General features: G+C 47.3%; 2 protein-coding genes across 3 annotated transcripts; one reads left to right on the forward strand and one right to left on the reverse strand.

Annotated features, from left to right (window-relative positions):
• Window positions 1–1252: 1252 nt before the first annotated feature.
• LOC122385269 (signal recognition particle receptor subunit alpha-like) lies at window positions 1253–8418 on the forward strand. 2 transcript variants are annotated; one of them, XM_043373409.1, is made up of 13 exons: window positions 1253–1488; window positions 2115–2312; window positions 2832–3009; window positions 3405–3437; window positions 3794–3956; window positions 4316–4472; window positions 4661–4782; window positions 5196–5340; window positions 5634–5825; window positions 6165–6336; window positions 6775–6902; window positions 7227–7403; window positions 7701–8418. In XM_043373409.1, exons 1-13 carry the CDS (start codon window positions 1372–1374, stop codon window positions 7824–7826), a joined length of 1908 nt encoding a protein of 635 aa, XP_043229344.1. In that variant the 5' UTR covers window positions 1253–1371; the 3' UTR covers window positions 7827–8418. The 2 variants fall into 2 exon arrangements, with proteins under 2 accessions (XP_043229344.1, XP_043229346.1); XM_043373411.1 differs by lacking the exon at window positions 3405–3437 and having other exon boundaries at window positions 1307–1488.
• Window positions 8419–9928: 1510 nt separating this feature from the next.
• On the reverse strand, window positions 9929–15108 carry LOC122385284 (DNA repair protein XRCC4-like). Its single transcript, XM_043373429.1, has 6 exons — window positions 14884–15108; window positions 12990–13178; window positions 12611–12722; window positions 11894–12058; window positions 11274–11498; window positions 9929–10137 (listed from the first exon to the last, which is right to left on the reverse strand). Exons 1-6 carry the CDS (start codon window positions 15037–15039, stop codon window positions 10022–10024), a joined length of 963 nt encoding a protein of 320 aa, XP_043229364.1. The 5' UTR covers window positions 15040–15108; the 3' UTR covers window positions 9929–10021.
• Between the last annotated feature and the right edge of the window lie 3141 nt (window positions 15109–18249).

The following is an 18249-nucleotide window of genomic DNA, read 5'->3' on the forward strand; positions in this document are numbered from 1 at the left end:
TAGGTGCACGCTCACCTGTTTGACGATCTTCGCAAGCTCTGGCGAAATTTCGCACAAAACGGTTACCACCAGTGACAAGCCAACATTTGAGTTTATAATCGCAAGGAGGCCCGAAGAAATCCATGGTGGGCCATGGTAATGACGACGATTTGATTTCCGGTTTGTGTAAAATGTAGAAGAAATTGCGAATAAGAGAAAAACTTCCATTAAGGTTTCCCTTCAAATTGAAATATGACGTCCAGAACCTGATTTGGGCTGATTTTTGGCAGAATATTGGCTAATTTGGTCTAAACAGATGTTTTAAGTTTTGGCGAAATTGACTTGTCATTTTCACCTGAGTGCTTCCTTGTTGCCACTAGATGGCATTCCACCATCTAGAAAGTTATATAACGCATCTTGCTTTAAAATAAATCGTCCGGAATGATCGGTGCTTCTGAGCGTTTCCATTTATGGAACGCAGCGTTTCTATATTTGGAAACGTTTCCAAATATAGCAACGTTTCTATAAATGGACCGGAATTACCACAGTGCGCCCGACTGGTCTGGCATTGCATTACAACAGGCACTCGACTGGTAGGTATTCATATTCCAATTCAAATTCAGCCTTCGAGTATAATATCCTACTGCTGAAGAACAGGGGCTGGTTTGCGCTGGAGTGAAATGTCCAATGAAAAAATGGAGACACTTGTTAAAATAGGAAAAAACTCGAGGAACCGATCCACGATTACAATTACCAACTTGAGTTGTAATGTGACAATTATTTCATAAATATGCAAGATATTCATATTACAACAAAAATTACCCGACGTTTCGTTTATTTTAACCCTTGAAAAAGTTATAATAAACGAAACGTCGGGTAATTTTTGTTGTAATATCTTGCATATTTATGAAATTACCAACTTGTAACACACAAAGAAAACATCAATATTCCATATATGGAATAATTCGAAGATATGCTGCGCAATAAACGTCTAAGCGCGGTGATTTGAACTCCATCAAATTACTACCAAATTATAAAGAGATTTACCTACGAGGAAAAAGTGTACTAAATTCTATAAAAAGAAACATGCGGAATTTGCAGATCAGTATCAGACAAAGTATGCATCAAATACCTAAATGACATATTTCATTGCAGTTCTGTAAGCTGGTGCATTGACGCGAAACAAAAAGTATTTTGATTAGGGACCAAATAGCGAAAATCCTTCACGCATATGAGGTTTCCTTCATTTGGAAATGAAATCTTGTCTGACGCGGCTGTTACGTTGACGACGCAGTTGCATATCCACTGCGATTGCGTAGAAGGCGTAGAAGGAAAACAGCTGGACGTCAGTTGCGATTGTTGTCGTGTTCGTGGTGGTGTTCCGGCCACACGATGTTAGATTTCTTTGTTATATTCACAAAGGGAGGCATCGTGCTTTGGTGTTTTGAAGGCACCAAAGATTTATTCGCTCCATCTGTAAATGCATTAGTGAAAAGTGTCCTTTTACAGGTAAATTAATATAGAGATATAGTTGTTGTGACCTTAAATTAGGCCACGTCAACGTAGCCGTATTGTTTCATCTAACTAACATAGATAGAGGCAACGAGTGACTGTTTTGATACATTTTGGCTTAGAAGTGTTTTTCAGGTATCTATCTAATGCTGCATGGATCAATGATTCCAAGGTTCAAGGAGGATCAGTATCTGGATTGTTTGGCTCTCTTGCGAGTTGCGAGTTCTGATACTAACAAAATGTTGTATTCCTCACATAGCAAACTTAATAATTGTGCTGATAAATGCTTGCTTTTAACTGCATTCTATCTAGACATCCCACTGCTTGGTAGACATCTCACTGCTTGGGATGTCTAATGTGTTGCTGACCCATCAATGGCAGGTGCTGATGAATAAGGCTCTTGATGTAGGGATAAATAGCTTAGGTACATATTTAATGAAGTTAGGTACTTGTCAACAATGAATGGAATATTAAAATATTAATGCTTTGACAAAGGCTCAAGATGGAATATTTGTAGCAATGAATGAATGACATATTTTAGGGTTTGTCTATAGTTTGCTGATGTATGAATGCTAATCAGACATGCATCAAACTGACTTAGCCTATAACCTGCTCTTTCACAGGAGCGCACAGGCATCTCATCATTCACAGATGCAAGCTGGACACTCAAATACCGACTGGACAACGAGTTCGACCTGGTGTTTGTTGTCGGCTTCCAGAAGATATTACAGCTTTCCTATGTGGACAAACTACTGGATGATGTACAGCGGGAGTTCCGGGATAAATTTGAAAACCTGCTCACCGAGCACAGCTATTATCAGGTGCGGTAGTAGACAAAGCAGGTCGTGCTTGACTGGCCTCGAAACCATTGTATTTTGGCACCAGGAAATGTGGGCTGGGCCTAGGTATAGCCCAATCGTTGTGTTTCATTCTGCTGGCCTGGCTGCACATCAAAACAGGTAGTAGGTACTGGTAGTAGTGATTGGCTTGGTGCTGTAGTGTATCAAGTTAACTGTGGTTGATGGATTGTGAGTTTCCTTGTCATGCAAGGTCGCAAAAAAAACGGGCTGGGAGGAAAGTGGTCCAAACCAGTTTCACTGCTTCCACTTGTGTCTTAAATTGTTTTCATCACTAACGTTTGCTATTTTTATGCATTATACAAGGTGAGTCAAGGTGTTCAATGAAGCACATGAGCATGGCTGTGGGTGCCGGTGTGAAAATATTTATTTCAAACCGTAATGATAATAGCACATGGCCCCATCGCAAACCACCGTAATTATTTCCGACTGTCACCACACTGACACCGTCCCCTCTGACGCCATCCGTCTCCCCATCGGCAGAGGTTCTCGTTCGACTCGCGGTTCGCGCAGCTGCAAACGGTGGCCGAACAGTGGGGACAGCAGAAGGCGGAGGCCCCACGCACCATGCGCTCCTTCGAGCAGTCGCAAAAGTCGCAGAAGACGGTCGCTTCCATGATTGAGAAAAAGGGAGGCGATAACAAGGAAAATAAGAAGCCGGGTATGTGCGACACTCCGGCTGAGTCAATGACACGCAGTGCCGGGGCCGGGTGCGAGCCGTTTTGGGTTCAGGTTTGTGTGCGTATGTATGATTGGAGTTGTGCCCAAATCACCGCAAAACATGTCAAGAGTGAAACTGAATGAATGTTACCGATAGGCATGCTTAAACTGCGGTTGAAGTGTGGACCAACATTGGTGGTGGGGAATGCACGATTGTGGCCGATTCTTGCCTTAGACCCACTGACATACCGGTGCTGGATTTTGACGGAGCTGCTCTCGATTGGGGCTGAGTGGATCTCTGGTGTTGGGCGAGGTGTTGGTGCCTTGGTGGAGGCAGAACCGTGTTTTAACTGACGGCTGAGCTCCCCGCTAACACGCCACTGGTCACCGTTTCAGGGAAGGATAAGAAGAAGAAGAAGGGAGCTGAAGGTAATGGTGGCGCCCGCTCTCTGGTTCTCTAGGGGAAGGGAGGGGTCCGGAGGCTGAGGCTGTTGGGGTGGTGGTGCTTCGTGGTTGGCCGATGCGCTTTTTCAATGGAGCACGCGTGAAACGGCACATGTCGTGACGTCGTTATCATCGATTAATGCATATTCATATCCTATTGTCTACCAATAAGATCTTGAAAGGTGATCGATAACAGAATTAGTAACTATAATTGATGCTACTTCGCGGTAAATGTGTGGTCCGTTACTGAGTTGCAATGGTGTCAATAGCGGTCACTGTGGGGTCGCATTATGAGTATTTCCATATATCTGACCTAATTTATTTTCGGCTGGATCTGGCAGAGCCGGTGGCGAAGCCGGCTCCCGCCCCGGAGCCGGAGCCGGAGCCGGAGCCGGAGCCTGCTCCGGAGCCGGGGATGTCGCAGGAGGACCAGATCAAAGCCAACCGGCGCAAGATGATGATGAAGATGTCCGGTGGAGGCGGCAAGAAGAAGGAACCCAAGTCGTGAGTTCGACCCGGCCCGACCAGTGCTGTCGCGGTCGGCTGACATCTTGTCGAGAAATGACTAATTAGAGTGGATAAAATCTGAGCTTTGTGTATCGTAATCCCTCCGTAAATCGTAAAATCGTAAACACATCCCCCGGTGTGTCGTTTCAATTCTCTGATCGGTCGTTTTTCAATTCGGCTATCGGAAAATTACGTTGTACGTCTATAATTGCTGCAATATTTTAAAGCCAACGCTGCTCTCCTCGCGTGGAGCCCCTTCATGCCAAATAGCTAAATTTACCCATGTTTATTTATACCTAGCACCTTACTGTATCCCGGCTCAGAACGTTACAACGCTCCCTCACTCTCCGCACCAGGCCCAAGTCGCCGGCGGCCGGCGGTGGCGGCAAGAAGGGCAAAGAGGCGCGCATCTGGGCGCTCTCGGGAGGGCAGAAGGATGCCGCCAGCCTCGATTTCTCCGAGGCCGGCGATGGCAAGGCGTCCAAGCGGCCCGAATTCGTACCTGATACTAGTGTAAGTGGAGCGACGTATTCCAGACACAGTCTTGTATCACTGATCGTGCTTCTATTCTCATTGCTGTCTTTTATTTTATTTATTTTTGAGACCCGTTGACAATCACCCGGTGTATCTGTCACAGATTGTAGGAGCCATGGCTGGAAATATCCATAACCCCATGCTCCGGCCTGATCTATATGTCACAGATGGTAGGAGCCATGGCTGGAAATATCCAGGACATGGAAGTTGATGAAGAAAGTGAGCCGGAGGAGCAGCAGTCCGCGGCACCGACCAAACAGAAGTCGGGCGGTGTGTTCGGAATGTTCAAGTGAGTTAGGAGCGGGAATGATTAACTACACGGACCACGGTATGCAGTGGCATGGGCGTCCATGAATCCTGTAGTCCCCGCGTCCCGAACCCTCAAGGCTCAAATACGACTGGAGTACCCTCGTTTCAAATTAGACTCGGACATTCAGTCGTCGATAAGTAGGTAATGAAGTCTCATTAGTTGTACACGTATTAAACTGCAAACATCATCATCCACATATTTATCGTTGTTACTTCATCTGCACAGTGATTGATGAACAGAAGGGGAAGCGGAACACTGACGTTCTCAACAGTCATAATGGAGCAGAAGACTCCATTATGGCTGTGGCTTCCGTAACTCGATCTTGCTCTTCGGATACTGATACCTACGCCTAGCCAAATAAGCTAACTCAACCTCCCCCTCTCCGGCGCCAGGAGTCTGGTGGGCAGCAAGACCATCACCAAGGAGAACGTGACGCCGGTGCTGAACCAGCTGAAGGACCACCTGGTCGGGAAGAACGTGGCGGCCGACATCGCGGCCAAACTGTGCGACTCGATCGCTCTCAAACTCGAGGGAAAGGTGGGCACAGAACGCGAGACACGAGGCTTTGGAAGCTTTCAGACGGCATGAGCGTTTTTTTTTTCGTCTCCGTTCATTTGTATTCTGTTTCATGCTGCGACGTCTTCTTCCGTCCTCACGTGTATTTTTTTATTGATCATCCGAAAACCGGTATTGTATCTGAACAACCATTTGATTTCATCCTGTTTAGCTCGTCTGTTATCAAACCCAGTTGCATGACTCGCCACGCCTAGTACCTATGCCGGACAAGTTGCGATGCTTACCACGCTCACTCCCCCTTCCCCGTCCCGCAGGTTCTCGGCACGTTCGAGGGCGTGGCGCAGACCGTGCGCCAGACCCTGGTCGACTCGCTGGTGCAGATCCTCTCGCCGAAGCGGCGTATCGACATTCTGCGTGATGTGATGACGGCTAAACAGTCGGGCAGGCCGTACGTCGTCGCCTTCTGCGGCGTCAACGGCGTCGGCAAGAGCACCAACCTCGCCAAGGTGCGGAGTGAGATGGTTAAAGATCGCGAGCTGGCATAACTGGGGTTGTGCATCGAGGAGGGAGGCTTTGTTTGACATGCTAGATGTTTATTTTGTGATGACATTTGCATGACCGGTAATGTCAGGAAGGCAACAGGCGTGTTTTTTTAACCTCATTTTCATGCTCCTCTTTTAAAAAGGTGATTGCATTTTTGTCCCTCCTTCTAAACAAGAATGCAGCTGATTCCAAATGTTGATCTCATTTCTCATTGACAGTAAAGCATCTCTGCATCAATTCACCGAAGTTATCTTCCTTCACTCCTTCTCCACCAATCACTCTATCTCCCCCCTCCCCCTCAGATTTGTTTCTGGCTGATCGAGAACGGGTTCAGCGTGCTGATCGCCGCGTGCGACACGTTCCGCGCCGGAGCCGTGGAGCAGCTGCGGACCCACACCCGCCACCTGAACGCGCTGCACCCGCCAGAGAAACACGGCGGCAGGCAGATGGTCCAGCTGTACGAGAAGGGATACGGTCAGTTATTGGAGGGGAAGGAGTGTGGTTATTGACTGGATGGGGAAGGACCAGGGAGGGGTGGGGAGGAGGTAATGGTAAGTGATAGTGAGGAGGGTAAGGACAAAAGTCATTGATGGAAGGAGAGGTATGTGGTGAGCGATGAATGGAAGAAGGGGTGTGTTTTGGTCGGTACCGTGTAGGGAAAGGGGTTAGGTCAGTTATGAGTCGGGCGTGTGATAGTCCTTACGAAGACCAATTAGTCTGGCAGGCCAGTCAATAGTCACTGGTGCCGACGTTTTCTGCCGTTTGAAGTAACAGTGGCGCCGCACACCTCCGAATTATTTTCTGACGTCAAAGAAGCATGTATGTATTTCCCAGATACAGACCACGTCCTCTGCTCGTTTTCGTCCACTTCCGATCAGTGCTTTGACCACCTCCTCCTCTCCCCCTCCCCAGGCAAGGACCCGGCCGGTATCGCCAACGACGCGATCGGGTTCGCCCGGGAGAGCCGGGTGGATGTAGTGCTGATTGACACGGCCGGTCGGATGCAGGACAACGAGCCGCTCATGCGCGCCCTGGGAAAGGTGGGCTGGCCAAGGGGCCTTGGAGGTTGGGTTGTGGTAGACAATTGTATCTTTTCCGAAACCATTTTCGTGTTGTAGCCAGTGATGCTTTCGTAACCGGTTAGTTAGTGTCTCCTTTGTGTAAAAGATGTGCCTTTCGAACGCTGCTTTATCGATTTATCGTATCTTTGACTTATGTGAAAACGTATTTCATTGTTTGACTTCTCCTTGTCTTCTTTCTTCGTCTTTGATATCGGTACCCGAATTGAGGTGTCGTTCTCACCCCTGCAGTTACGGCCAACTAACCCTACCCTCCTCACTTCTTTCCCCTCTCGGCACCTCCAGCTGATCAAGGTGAACGAGCCGGACCTGGTGCTGTTCGTGGGCGAGGCGCTGGTCGGTAACGAGGCCGTCGACCAGCTGGTCAAGTTCAACCAGTCGCTGGCCGACCACTCTGCCTCCGACCGGCCGCACACCATCGACGGCATCGTGCTGACCAAGTTCGACACCATCGACGACAAGGTGGGTAGCGTCGGCACCGGCGGGTCCGTGAGGCCACGAAATCGCTGTCGGCGTGTGGGTCAGTTTAAATGGTGGCGTGAGGGGTCGAGCTTTACGACCTTATCTCGAGTCTCGACCTCTAGAACTTGTAGCTTGTTATGTTTTGCTAGCTGGAGCTCATTACCCGTATTAAGTAGTTTATAAGGAAGTGTTTTGTGGATCTGCGTTTATTCCTTCATGAACCATGTGTTTATCAATGGCCATTATCTCCCAGTCTTCCTCCTGACCCACTGTCTGACATGTAACCTATCGCGGCAGGTGGGTGCGGCCATCTCGATGACCTACGTCACCGGTCAGCCGATCGTGTTCGTCGGCTGCGGTCAGACCTACACCGACCTGCGCAACCTGAACGCCCGCGCCGTCGTCACCTCCCTGATGAAGTAGACGAACACGCCGGCCGGCCGGCTCCGGTCACTACGGACTTCGGATGACCTTGGATGACCCTGGATAACCTCGGCTGACCCTGCGCGACCTTTGCTGACCTCGGCTGACAGACGGCTTTGGTTGACTGGTAGACCTTAGCTGATCAAAGGAGACCTTCGTTGACCATTGAGACCTTGGCTGAAGCCGGCTGACCCCAGACACTTCGGCTCTGACCCTGTCGCTTTACATTTTCCTCCCGCCTGATTCTGCTTTACGCCACACTCGTCCAAAGTCTTGGGTTCTATTTAACGCAGTCTATATATCTAACCAATTACTAGTTAGTCGCCGGTAATTTGTCTACGAACAGTGCGCATCCTCGAGGTAGTGCGGATCCGTGTAATCACCCAAAGCAGACGAACTGTTCCGTTTCCACTAACCAAGAGTTGTCTATTTTGTCGTCTGCTGCCATGCCAAGCTCGGCGGTACCTACCATACTACGTCTCGAGATTTCGTCCGAGCTGGGACGAAGAGCCGGGAGAGTGGTCCCGTTTTGTGTTGTTTTAATGTAAATGAATATCTATCATTGTTTGCAAATTATTGTGCGGGTTTCGTGCTTTATGACTCGCCCTAGCGAGCGTCGCCATAAGAATCCGTCTATTTTTGTCCACTGTGTGATGCTGCTTTTCGTTGCCGTGCGTTTGCTGCCAGCCCACTTTGCATTTTGATTGTAACATTCTGTGAATCTTGATTCTGTGCACCGTTTTGTTCTATCGCCATTATTTTTCCCGACAATTAACATCCGATCTGCTCGCTTAGTTTACTTCAAAAAATATCATATATTTCACCGGAATACTAGCGAAAATCCTTATCAATGGCATCAGTATGTCCAAGCCCACACTCTGAAGCTTTCTGTCACCATTCCGTTACCCGTTCCCTCCTATTCCGTTTTCTGTGAGCTCAGCGGCGCGTAGCTGCGGTGCCGGGGTTCGAGCCGGCGAGTTGGACCGGCTGGTGAGGGGACAATCGTTCAATACACGGCTGAAGGAGCGATTGGTGTGTGAGCAGTGACCCGAGACTGGGCGGAGGATGGTCGGTGGGTGGTGTCCTACCCAGGAACTTCGCTGGTGTAGTGCTACTGCGATACTTGGAGCCGAGTTTGGGTTTCTCTGGCGTCTGAATTGCGCTTGACATTGTAGTTCGGGCCATCACATGCGTCTCGGCAAAACGATGGTGTATTACAGTTATCAACAACACATGACTATGTTGAAATTAACTCTTACAAGGTGAACACAATCACAGGATTGTGCATGAAATGTTTACAGAAATCGCACAAAATCACATCACACTGTGCTAGTTTGGCTGGGCGACTACCAGCAGACTCGCACAGGTCAACAGATCCGTCATACCTAAAGCACACTATAGCATGCAACAAACACTTGAACAAAGCTATGTAGATTGTGGTGGGGGCGTCGGACATGCACGCTTCCCACATCGCATTCGACTAGAAAGGCAGCACACAAGACTCACAGAGGCACTGACAAAATGCACTCCTAGGATTCTCAAATGTTTCTCTCGCAAATCGGACATTGGTGTTACGTCACAGACGTTCCTATTACGACCTAAGTCACAACACAACGGCGTCCGCATTGCTCTCTACGATCTCAAACAGAGACTGGAATATGCCTACTCCATTCGTAAGTGGAGCATCCTGGTAGAAGAAGCATTTGAATGCGCAAGCCACAGATAACAGTGGTACTACTGTTATCTGTGCACAAGCATAGAGTTATCTTAGCGTTGATTTACAATCACAATGCAATTGAGTCATGCTAGCCTATCTCACAGACCACAGTATACGGCAAGCAACGTGTGTCTGCTCTCTGACTTTGAATTTATCCTGACAAAGTTCGAGTTCAGCTCGCCCACTTTGTGTCAACGGGGCACAGAAATAACATCGTTAAACAAACATTTCAATAAAGCATCATAACCGCATGCAAATGTAACCACTATGTATCTACCTTCCTCATCGCCAGCTGACGACCCCTTCCTGAATGCCCGCCCCGGTGACTTGAATATCCAAGGTAGGGGTGTAGGTCATTCCATATCCTGGCCCCTCCCATAACGCCCGCCCCGGTGACCTGACCCCCGGCCTGAGATGAGGTCACACCAGCTCGAGCAGGTCAGATGAGGTCACACCAGGTCGAGCAGGTCAGATGAGGTCACACCAGGTCGAGCAGGTCGTCACACTCGGCCAGCCGCCGTTTGTCCGGCGGCGGCTGCGGTCGGGCTGGTTCAGCCGCCGGCCGCTTGGGGCGCACCGGTAGCGGGTCATCCACTGCCGACAGGGGGAGGGATGTATTCTGATAGTATCACAGGCATATGCAGTCATAGCGCGAGAGCTGACTTGTAGAATAATAACAGCTCTACACGGGATGATAAAAAAATGCTAAAAAATTAATAGATGTTTGGAGAGTGTCATATATGCTTATCACAAAAACGCATATTGGCGATTCAATTAACGTGTTAACCGGGTCACAAATCACAAAAACAGTGTTGTATTCAATTTCAATTTCAGCAAGCAGGGCTTCCAAATGAGCGTGGTTTATGAAACGGGCTATCCGAGCCGGGATTTATCTAGGAATATTCATACAGGAACAAGTTAGACACGGAAACGCTACGACGTGTACGGAAGAAACGAAACCACAATCGACATAAGGTCCGCCTGCCTGCTAGCATCCCTTGCAATAAAGCTACCCATAAGGAACAGCTTGAAATCGCCGAGTTCCTGGTCCAAAAAGTGGCAGATTATGCAAAACATGCACGCTATACACAAGTCTGAGCAGCCTAGTTACTTTAATGGCTACATGAACTCGGGTCGGCTTGCATGTCAAATCGTGCATTTTGCGGACCATACCAGCACGGCATAGCAACATCGTTGCATGAACATCATAATTCAAAAAGAGGATGCTATCGAAAGCAACAGTTCGAACGGCCGTCGGCAAGGTAACGTCGAGATCGTCTTTGATATTGAGACCCATGGCAAAGTTTTACGCAGATACATGTCATGAATTAGTGGGAACGCCCTACATGACGAATATCACATTCAGTCAGTGTATCAACGGTTTAAATATCTAATGAAGCAGACCGGGAGAGTTCAACGATAGCGGTATCAGATCAGAACAATAACTCATTCTGCCACTTGATTTCTCACACTCATCTTCCACCCATAACCCCCCCCCCCTCTCTCAACCTCTCACCCTCTCACCCCCCCTCTCTCTCTCTCTCACTCACTCACTCACTCACTCACTCACTCACTCACTCACTCACTCACTCACTCACTCACTCACTCACTCACTCACTCACTCACTCACTCACTCACTCACTCACTCACTCACTCACTCACTCACTCACTCACTCACTCACTCACTCACTCACTCACTCACTCACTCACTCACTCACTCACTCACTCACGTGCATCACCGTCGAGCTCCAGACTGTCGTCGGCCGGCGGCGCAGCTCGGGAGGACGGAGCGGCAGCTCGTGATGACGGCCCGGCCTCCTCCGCCCCCTCGCCGCCGCTGTCCACGTCCGTGTCTTGGTCGTAGGCGTCGCTGTCGCCGCTGCCCGGCCCGTCGGCGTCCTCGTCCGACCGTGGCGGCTCCGGGGAGACGGGCACGGCGTCACCGACTCCGCCCGCTGCCGAACGGACGAGGAGTTGTGGAGAACGACAGGGCGGATGAGTATATGTGGTAGCGGGAGTCTGAACGAGCCATAAACCAGAAGAGTGACAGGTGCAGTGGAGAGGGGCGGCATTTGGGACCGGAGTCTCGAATTAGGAGCAGCTAGGAAAGGGAGAAAAGGAAGAGTGCTAAACAATGTCTATGGCTCATGAATGCCGTGAACACATTTAAAAATAATGTAGGTAAACTGTTATATTGCGATCTGATACTGCCAATATCACGCATGGACTGCACACAACCTTAGCGACCTCTGCGTTACACCTCTATCATCCAGTCAGGAGAGGCACAGACAGCACCTAAAGAACCCCCCTCCCGCGTGTGGCATTCGGTGGTAGGCGGCCCATCACCCACCTCCGTTCATATCCTCTGCTCGTCGCTCATCGAGCACCTCCTGCAGCGCGCGGATCTTGCACTTCTTCTCGTTCAGCAGCCGGGCAAACTTGGAGATCAGGTCTGCCTCCAGCAGCTCGCGGGCTTTGACCGCTTCCTCGGCCAGCCGGCGCAGCTGGCTGTTCTCTGGGGTAATGAATGAATGAATGAATGAATGAATGATGTATGAATAGATGAATGAATGAATGAATGAATGAATGAATGAATGAATGAATGAATGAATGGATGAATGAACGAATGTATGTATGAATGAATTAATGAATAAATAAATAAATGAATGAATGAATGAATGAATGAATGGTCATGACAATGATGTTACTAAAATAATATGATGATATAGAATATCATGAGGGTGGCAGTTACATGCAAATATTCATCATTATTGTTATTTACTTAATCACTTATTAAACTGTTACATTGTTCTGTTATTATTAGCATTTTATTTCTATTTATTCATACTATTGTCAGTTGATAGTGCTAAGACATATGTTTCAAACGTTGCAAGTTCAGCAACAACAGCTTGCCAAAAATATTGCAATCAGTGTGTAACTTTCAGCTGGGCGCTGTGAGCATCTAACCAACCAATGAGCCAATGATTCAGTGAAAGCACAAAGTCCCCTATAGTTTCTAAGATACCTATTGTGAATTGGCCATTGTGGCTCACTTGAGAAAAATTACCTTTCTCCAGAGCGTCACATTTACTCTGAGCCACCTTTGTTTTGGCTGTCTCCTCCTGCAGGGCTGCAGAGCAGATGGAGAGCATATCTGAGGATGCAGAGGGGTGTGCAACCTGGAATATAGGACATTGATGAAGCATGAGGCAAGTACTGTTTCAACAATTGAGTAACTAGAGAGGACTCATCATCGATGATGTACTAATACAGGTGCAATTTTTTGCCTGCACTATAGACCTACAGGATGTTACATGAGAGTAGCTAACATAATTGATGTTATACTGAAACAGCAATACACTGTTACATAATACATAAACCTATGGTTATCATCAGTGACTGAATTGAGAAAAATAAAGTTTTGAATAAGGGTATTACATACTTACCAAAGTAATTGATCCCAGTTTTAGCCTCATTCCCTCAGCCAGGCTCCTCTTCCATGTTACTTTGGCATCTGCTCTGCTGGTCTCGACACACCAAACAATGCTGGGCTCTCTGGCAAAAAGCAGATTTCTGGCTAAAGCTGCTGGTTCTTCACTTTGCTGAGTTAAGATGGATAACATATCTGGGGTCACCTGAAAAAAACATGAGATATTACCTGACAATAACCAACAGAAATCAATCAGAACTAAATAAAGTAAGCAAGTATCTGATATCTATTGGTAATTTGAGGCAGATTTGATGAGATTTTGTACAGATGGAGACATGCCTGCCTTCAGCATTCCATTAAACAAGCACTACTGAATCTATATTACTATTTGAGGAGGGTGCGTCTGTCCGTTACCGAGGTACCGACTTGGTGGTGCTTTGCGTGGACTACAGGCCAGACCGTTGCACCTAGCCCGGTGAAATTTGCACAACTTATAGATCAAGGATGCGCGACGTGCCTTTGAGGGGTCGCAGCTCGATCGGATTGATAGGGAGCGCGTGGCGCGTGCCCAAAAAGTGCAAATTCGCGTCATAGACTTTACATGTATAAATCGGCGTGCGAAATCGGGCGAAAACGGCAAATTTTGGCCGACACGGGTCCGGTCCCGGTGCTATATCTTGGTGACCAGGGGTCCGACCGGCACGGGAAAAACAGCATCGTGTGGATAATTGAACGGGCTATCGAATGGTGTGCGGTGCAGGGGATGACACGCGCCATGTGCACCGGGGAGGGCACTTTTATGTGGAAAATTGACGTTTTGGACGGATTTTGGAATTGATTTTATTTTTAGGTGACTGTTAAACGGAGCGAGTTGGAACAAAGCCTGTTGGCAAGGGAAATGTACCGCCTCTCATGAGAAAATTGTGAAAAGCTGATTGCTCCAAATCAAGGTGGTACAAATCACGGAAAAAAATGGTGTTTGTCAATTTTGCGCCACTTTATTAATCACACGGGTTTTGCTCAATGATCTGATATCTCTGGCAATTAAAAATGGCACCGTTGGAAAGAGCATTCAATTCTGTCCAAGGCTCAGCCTTCATTTTTGCATGATGATCAACAGTATTCTTAAAAATGTAAATGTTCCAAACCATTACATTGTCATTTTTACCGGAATTCATCGATGGCCCTCAAAAGACTTCACGTCAGTTTTCTAATCATTCTTAAGTAGAACGCATGATAATACGACACGGGCACCTCGATGCGATGTATCTTTTTTGTTTTATTACAAAATGCTTGGCCGTCAAAAAGCAATCGAACGAAATGGATACCAACCAAATCGACAAAGACCAACCCAATACCCACGGGTCAAAAATAACCCTTCTTCGCGTTGCGGAGCACGCGGGTAACCCTAGTCTATCAACCATTAACAAGATAAAAAAGACTAGAGCACTGCCCTGTAACTTCTTTAAGAGTATGGTTCAGCAGGTGGCCCTTAGCATAAGGGCCATGATGGGATACAATGACCTTCCTGATGCCATGGATGTTGTGTGGGTTTGCAAAATAAGACATACTTCAACCTAAGCTGAACACAATCCCCATTATCAAGCAATCTTGATCTACGTAACATGATGCTCATATTAACCTGTTTTAATTATTTTGGCAAACAATGAACAGGTAATTTGCAGCAAAGTAAAAATGATTTTAGAGGCATGAAAAATAAAAAAGCAATAGCTAATGCATCAATTTGTGCAAAAAATAAGGGTAGTCATTAAGCAGGCATCACACTTATGCGTACACTGAAAGACGGCTGACTACCTACCCATCATCAACAGCCTTGGGATCATTGGTGTTTTAAGATTAATTCCAAACAGCATAACTTCAACTAATTGTGATATTTAACTCAGACTTACCTCCGCCTTGCAAGAAATTGCATTATCTTCCGTCGAGTGTAAATAAATGGTTAAAAGACCAGCATCGTTCTCATGAACCAAGTAGTTAAACACTTTACCCTCATCACTTGAAATTTTGGATGTGTGCAATTTGCTAAGCTCAGCCGCACTACACATGATGACAGAGTGTGCGATATCGAGCAGAAGTATCAAATAATTTATTAATTTTTTGTCTATTGTCAGGGGTCTCATGTGTGTGTCGTTCAGAACGGTTTGTTTATATTTTCGAACTCTATCCTAGAAAATTTATCAAGTTGATGACGTCATAAATAAGAAAATTTTTTGATCATTTATTAATTTTATTGTAAATAAATGTTTGCATTTTTCGAGTAATAATTTTTATTTACGATCATAGATATTGTTGCCAGTCCCGCTTTGACAAATATAAGCAATCAATCGCAATAAATTATGCAAGCAGTTTACAGAAATGATTACGTCATTTTTCTGTAACAGTTTTTCATGTAGACTAGCATTACGTTCCAAATACGTCTCAGCCTCTTCATTTTTGTAGCATTCAAGCTTTGCTGTTGAAACATGTTATTTCACTGCAGTTGTATAACTGACACATCGAGCCAAGACTTCGAGCATAAATGAAAGAACCTTCATCCATGCTTGGAGCCTAAATGGAAATGTAAGTAACAAGAGGGGCGGCAAGACCATATGGAGGGGCGCTACATAAAATTAAGGGCGGCAACATTAAACTAAGGGGTGCCTCCGACACTTCGAAGGGCGCCACTGTTTCTTTGAGAGGCGTCACCGCCACTGCAAGGGGCGGCACCATCACTTGAAGGGGCGGCAACATCATTTTGAGGGGCGCCACCGACTCGTTGGCGGGCGACATCATTACATTCAAGGGCACCACTGGCACTTGAGAGGGCGGCACCATCACATTCAGGAGCGCCACCGATACTGAAAGGGGCGGCACCATCTTCTTGAGGTGCGGCTCCATCACATTTAGAGGCTCCACGGATGCTTGGAGGGGCGGCACCATTACCTTGTGTGGGGCTACTAACAGATTTAGGGGCGGCACTATCACAATGTGTTGCGGTATCATCACTTTTTATGGAAGGCTGTTTCACTTTAACCCGGCAGGCAGTGGGCCTCCCAGCCACCTTCCGCGCGGTGGGGGGGGGCATTTTTTTGCCCCCCCCCCTCGTATCTCTGAAACTACTGGACGGATCCGGAAAATTCAAACGGCGTTCGATAGCCCTGTCAAATTTGTTGAAGAAACCAAATTTCAATGACCTCGGGGTCACCGATGACGTCACAGGTCAGGTCAAAGATAAAATGTTTCACCGTTCACGGGGCTTCTAGGGAAAGCGCTATAACACCGAGTAAAACGCATTTTGTCGAAAATCAGCGATAAGGCGTCAGTTGTCTAGTACATATGTTGCTATTAGAGGTCACTGGTCATACCAGGTCAGGTCACAGGTCAGGTCACCAAAGGTCACCAAGGGTCACCACATGAACCCAACTTTACTAAGGTTGTGCGATGCATGTTTTATGGCCAGTTTTTCATTTCCAACTCAATGGTATTGGTTATAAGACCATCAGGTACGGTTTAGGTCACTTTCTGGTGGAGGTCAGGTCAAGGTCAGGTCAAAAAAGGTCAAATTTCAAAGTTGATATTTTTGCATAAAATGGGTATCGATTCGATGCAGCTCGTCACGGGGAGTCTAATGGTGGTCTTTGTTTTGCGCTACGAGGTCTAGAATTGCTAAAAATTGAGTTTGAAAATTTGACGTCATCAATTTTGAACAGTTTTTTCGCTATAACTTGGCCAAAAAAAAACAGGTATTGATCTCAAATTTGGTATGTAGATAGAAGACGGTAGGGACTATCACATATATTCAGGTTTTTCGAAATTTAAAAAAAAAAACTTTTTGGATTTTTTGGCTATTATATTCAAAAAATCTATTTTTAGATTTTTTGGGGTCAAAATCCAAAAAATTCGAAAAACCGAAATAGCAGTTTTGTAGCCCTCTTGATTCCACACCTTCTATGTCTGAACATTTTTCTGTATCTCTAAAGCTGTAGGCCTGACAGCTCTTCCCGCGAAACCTTTTTTTGGGTCGAAAATGGCAAAAATGACGTCACTCTGACGTCATTAGCGGCCAACCTATCATAGCCTTTGGAAAAAATTTTGGTCACCATGTGCGCTAGCTACTCCCGGGAGGGTACTGAAAGTTTGGTGACGATCGGCGCAGCGGTTCTCGAGATATATCGAAAAAACTAAAGGGGGGGGGGCAAAAAATGCCCCCCCCCCCACCTCCTGGAAGGTTAATGGACGGCATTATTAATTTTGAAGGGCAGCAGCCTAGCTATGAAGGACAGCGCCTAGCCTGCATGTGTGTGTTGCATCTTAGAGGGGGGGGGGGGAGAGGGCGGCAGCTGGGTCCAGGGTCGGCAAACGGGTGTCACTGGGTCGGCATTCTCCGTACCTGGGTAGTGGCGTCGGCAATTGCCGACCCAGTTAACTTGTTAAAATAGGCCCTGAATAATAGGTAGGTACCTACGGCTACACCATTTTATTTTTACAAAAATGTTACAGACTATTCGCCGAGAAACATGATGGCTTTTAGAATCAAACATGTCTCTCGAAGGTGCTGAAAATTGGGGAAAAATTATAATCGGACTGCATCAATGGACCGAATACATTAAAAATATGCAGGGCGTAAGCTGGTCATTGGTCAATGACTCGCGGCAGTCTCCTCATCTTTTCTGAAACTTTCATCTCCCCCATTCACGCGAATGAAAGCTATCCAGGCTTTCATTGGCTTCCGGTAGTTCCGCTACAGCAATGGGTAGCTTTAAATCGTGCTGAATTTAATGCATGATGTAGGTTCTTAACAGTTCAGTGCCTTGCTTTTTCGGAGAGGAGGAGTAGGCTCTACCGGCCTGAAAGCCCATTGCCCAACGCACATTGCACAGCTATGTGATAATATGATAGGGTGTGGAGTGTAGACATATTGCACTGAGCCGACCACCAACGATGCAACGCAACGGCATAGACCGTTTCGGTGGGACGGGAATGTCCCAAATGGATATCCCGCCCTGCCGCTCAAATGGTAACCCTGGAGAGGAAGTGGTCCTGCCCCGAACCCGTCCTCAGCACCGGTTTTCTGGCAGGGGGACTGGGGATCGCAGCCACTGCCCGGAAAGGAAAGAGCGAGGGGGACGCGGATGGGCTTGTCCTGAGGATGACGAGGATGGGTGGCTTGATCTGACTTGGTCTCGGCTGTCACTCCCCTCCTTCCCGTCTCCCTCCCACCATCGCCTCCCCTCCCCCACCGTTCACGGCTGCCCGCTGCCGCCGTCTGCCGTCCG

This window comes from Amphibalanus amphitrite, unplaced genomic scaffold (assembly GCF_019059575.1).
Source record: "Amphibalanus amphitrite isolate SeventyFive unplaced genomic scaffold, NRLGWU_Aamphi_draft 000213F_arrow, whole genome shotgun sequence".
Lineage (NCBI taxonomy): Eukaryota > Metazoa > Arthropoda > Thecostraca > Balanomorpha > Balanidae > Amphibalanus > Amphibalanus amphitrite.

Bases quoted from the DNA above. Each gene is read 5' to 3' on its own strand.
- LOC122385269 (XM_043373409.1), top strand. From the start codon at position 1,372: ATGTTAGATTTCTTTGTTATATTCACAAAGGGAGGCATCGTGCTTTGG. The intron at 2,313-2,831 runs GTGCGGTAGTAG...CCCCATCGGCAG, and splicing joins CCGAGCACAGCTATTATCAG to AGGTTCTCGTTCGACTCGCG. The intron at 5,826-6,164 runs GTGCGGAGTGAG...CCTCCCCCTCAG, and splicing joins AGAGCACCAACCTCGCCAAG to ATTTGTTTCTGGCTGATCGA.
- LOC122385284 (XM_043373429.1), bottom strand. From the start codon at position 15,039: ATGTGTAGTGCGGCTGAGCTTAGCAAATTGCACACATCCAAAATTTCA. The intron at 13,179-14,883 runs GTAAGTCTGAGT...TGTTTTTTTCAG, and splicing joins CAATTTCTTGCAAGGCGGAG to GTGACCCCAGATATGTTATC. The intron at 12,059-12,610 runs GTAATTTTTCTC...TCATTACCCCAG, and splicing joins ATGTGACGCTCTGGAGAAAG to AGAACAGCCAGCTGCGCCGG.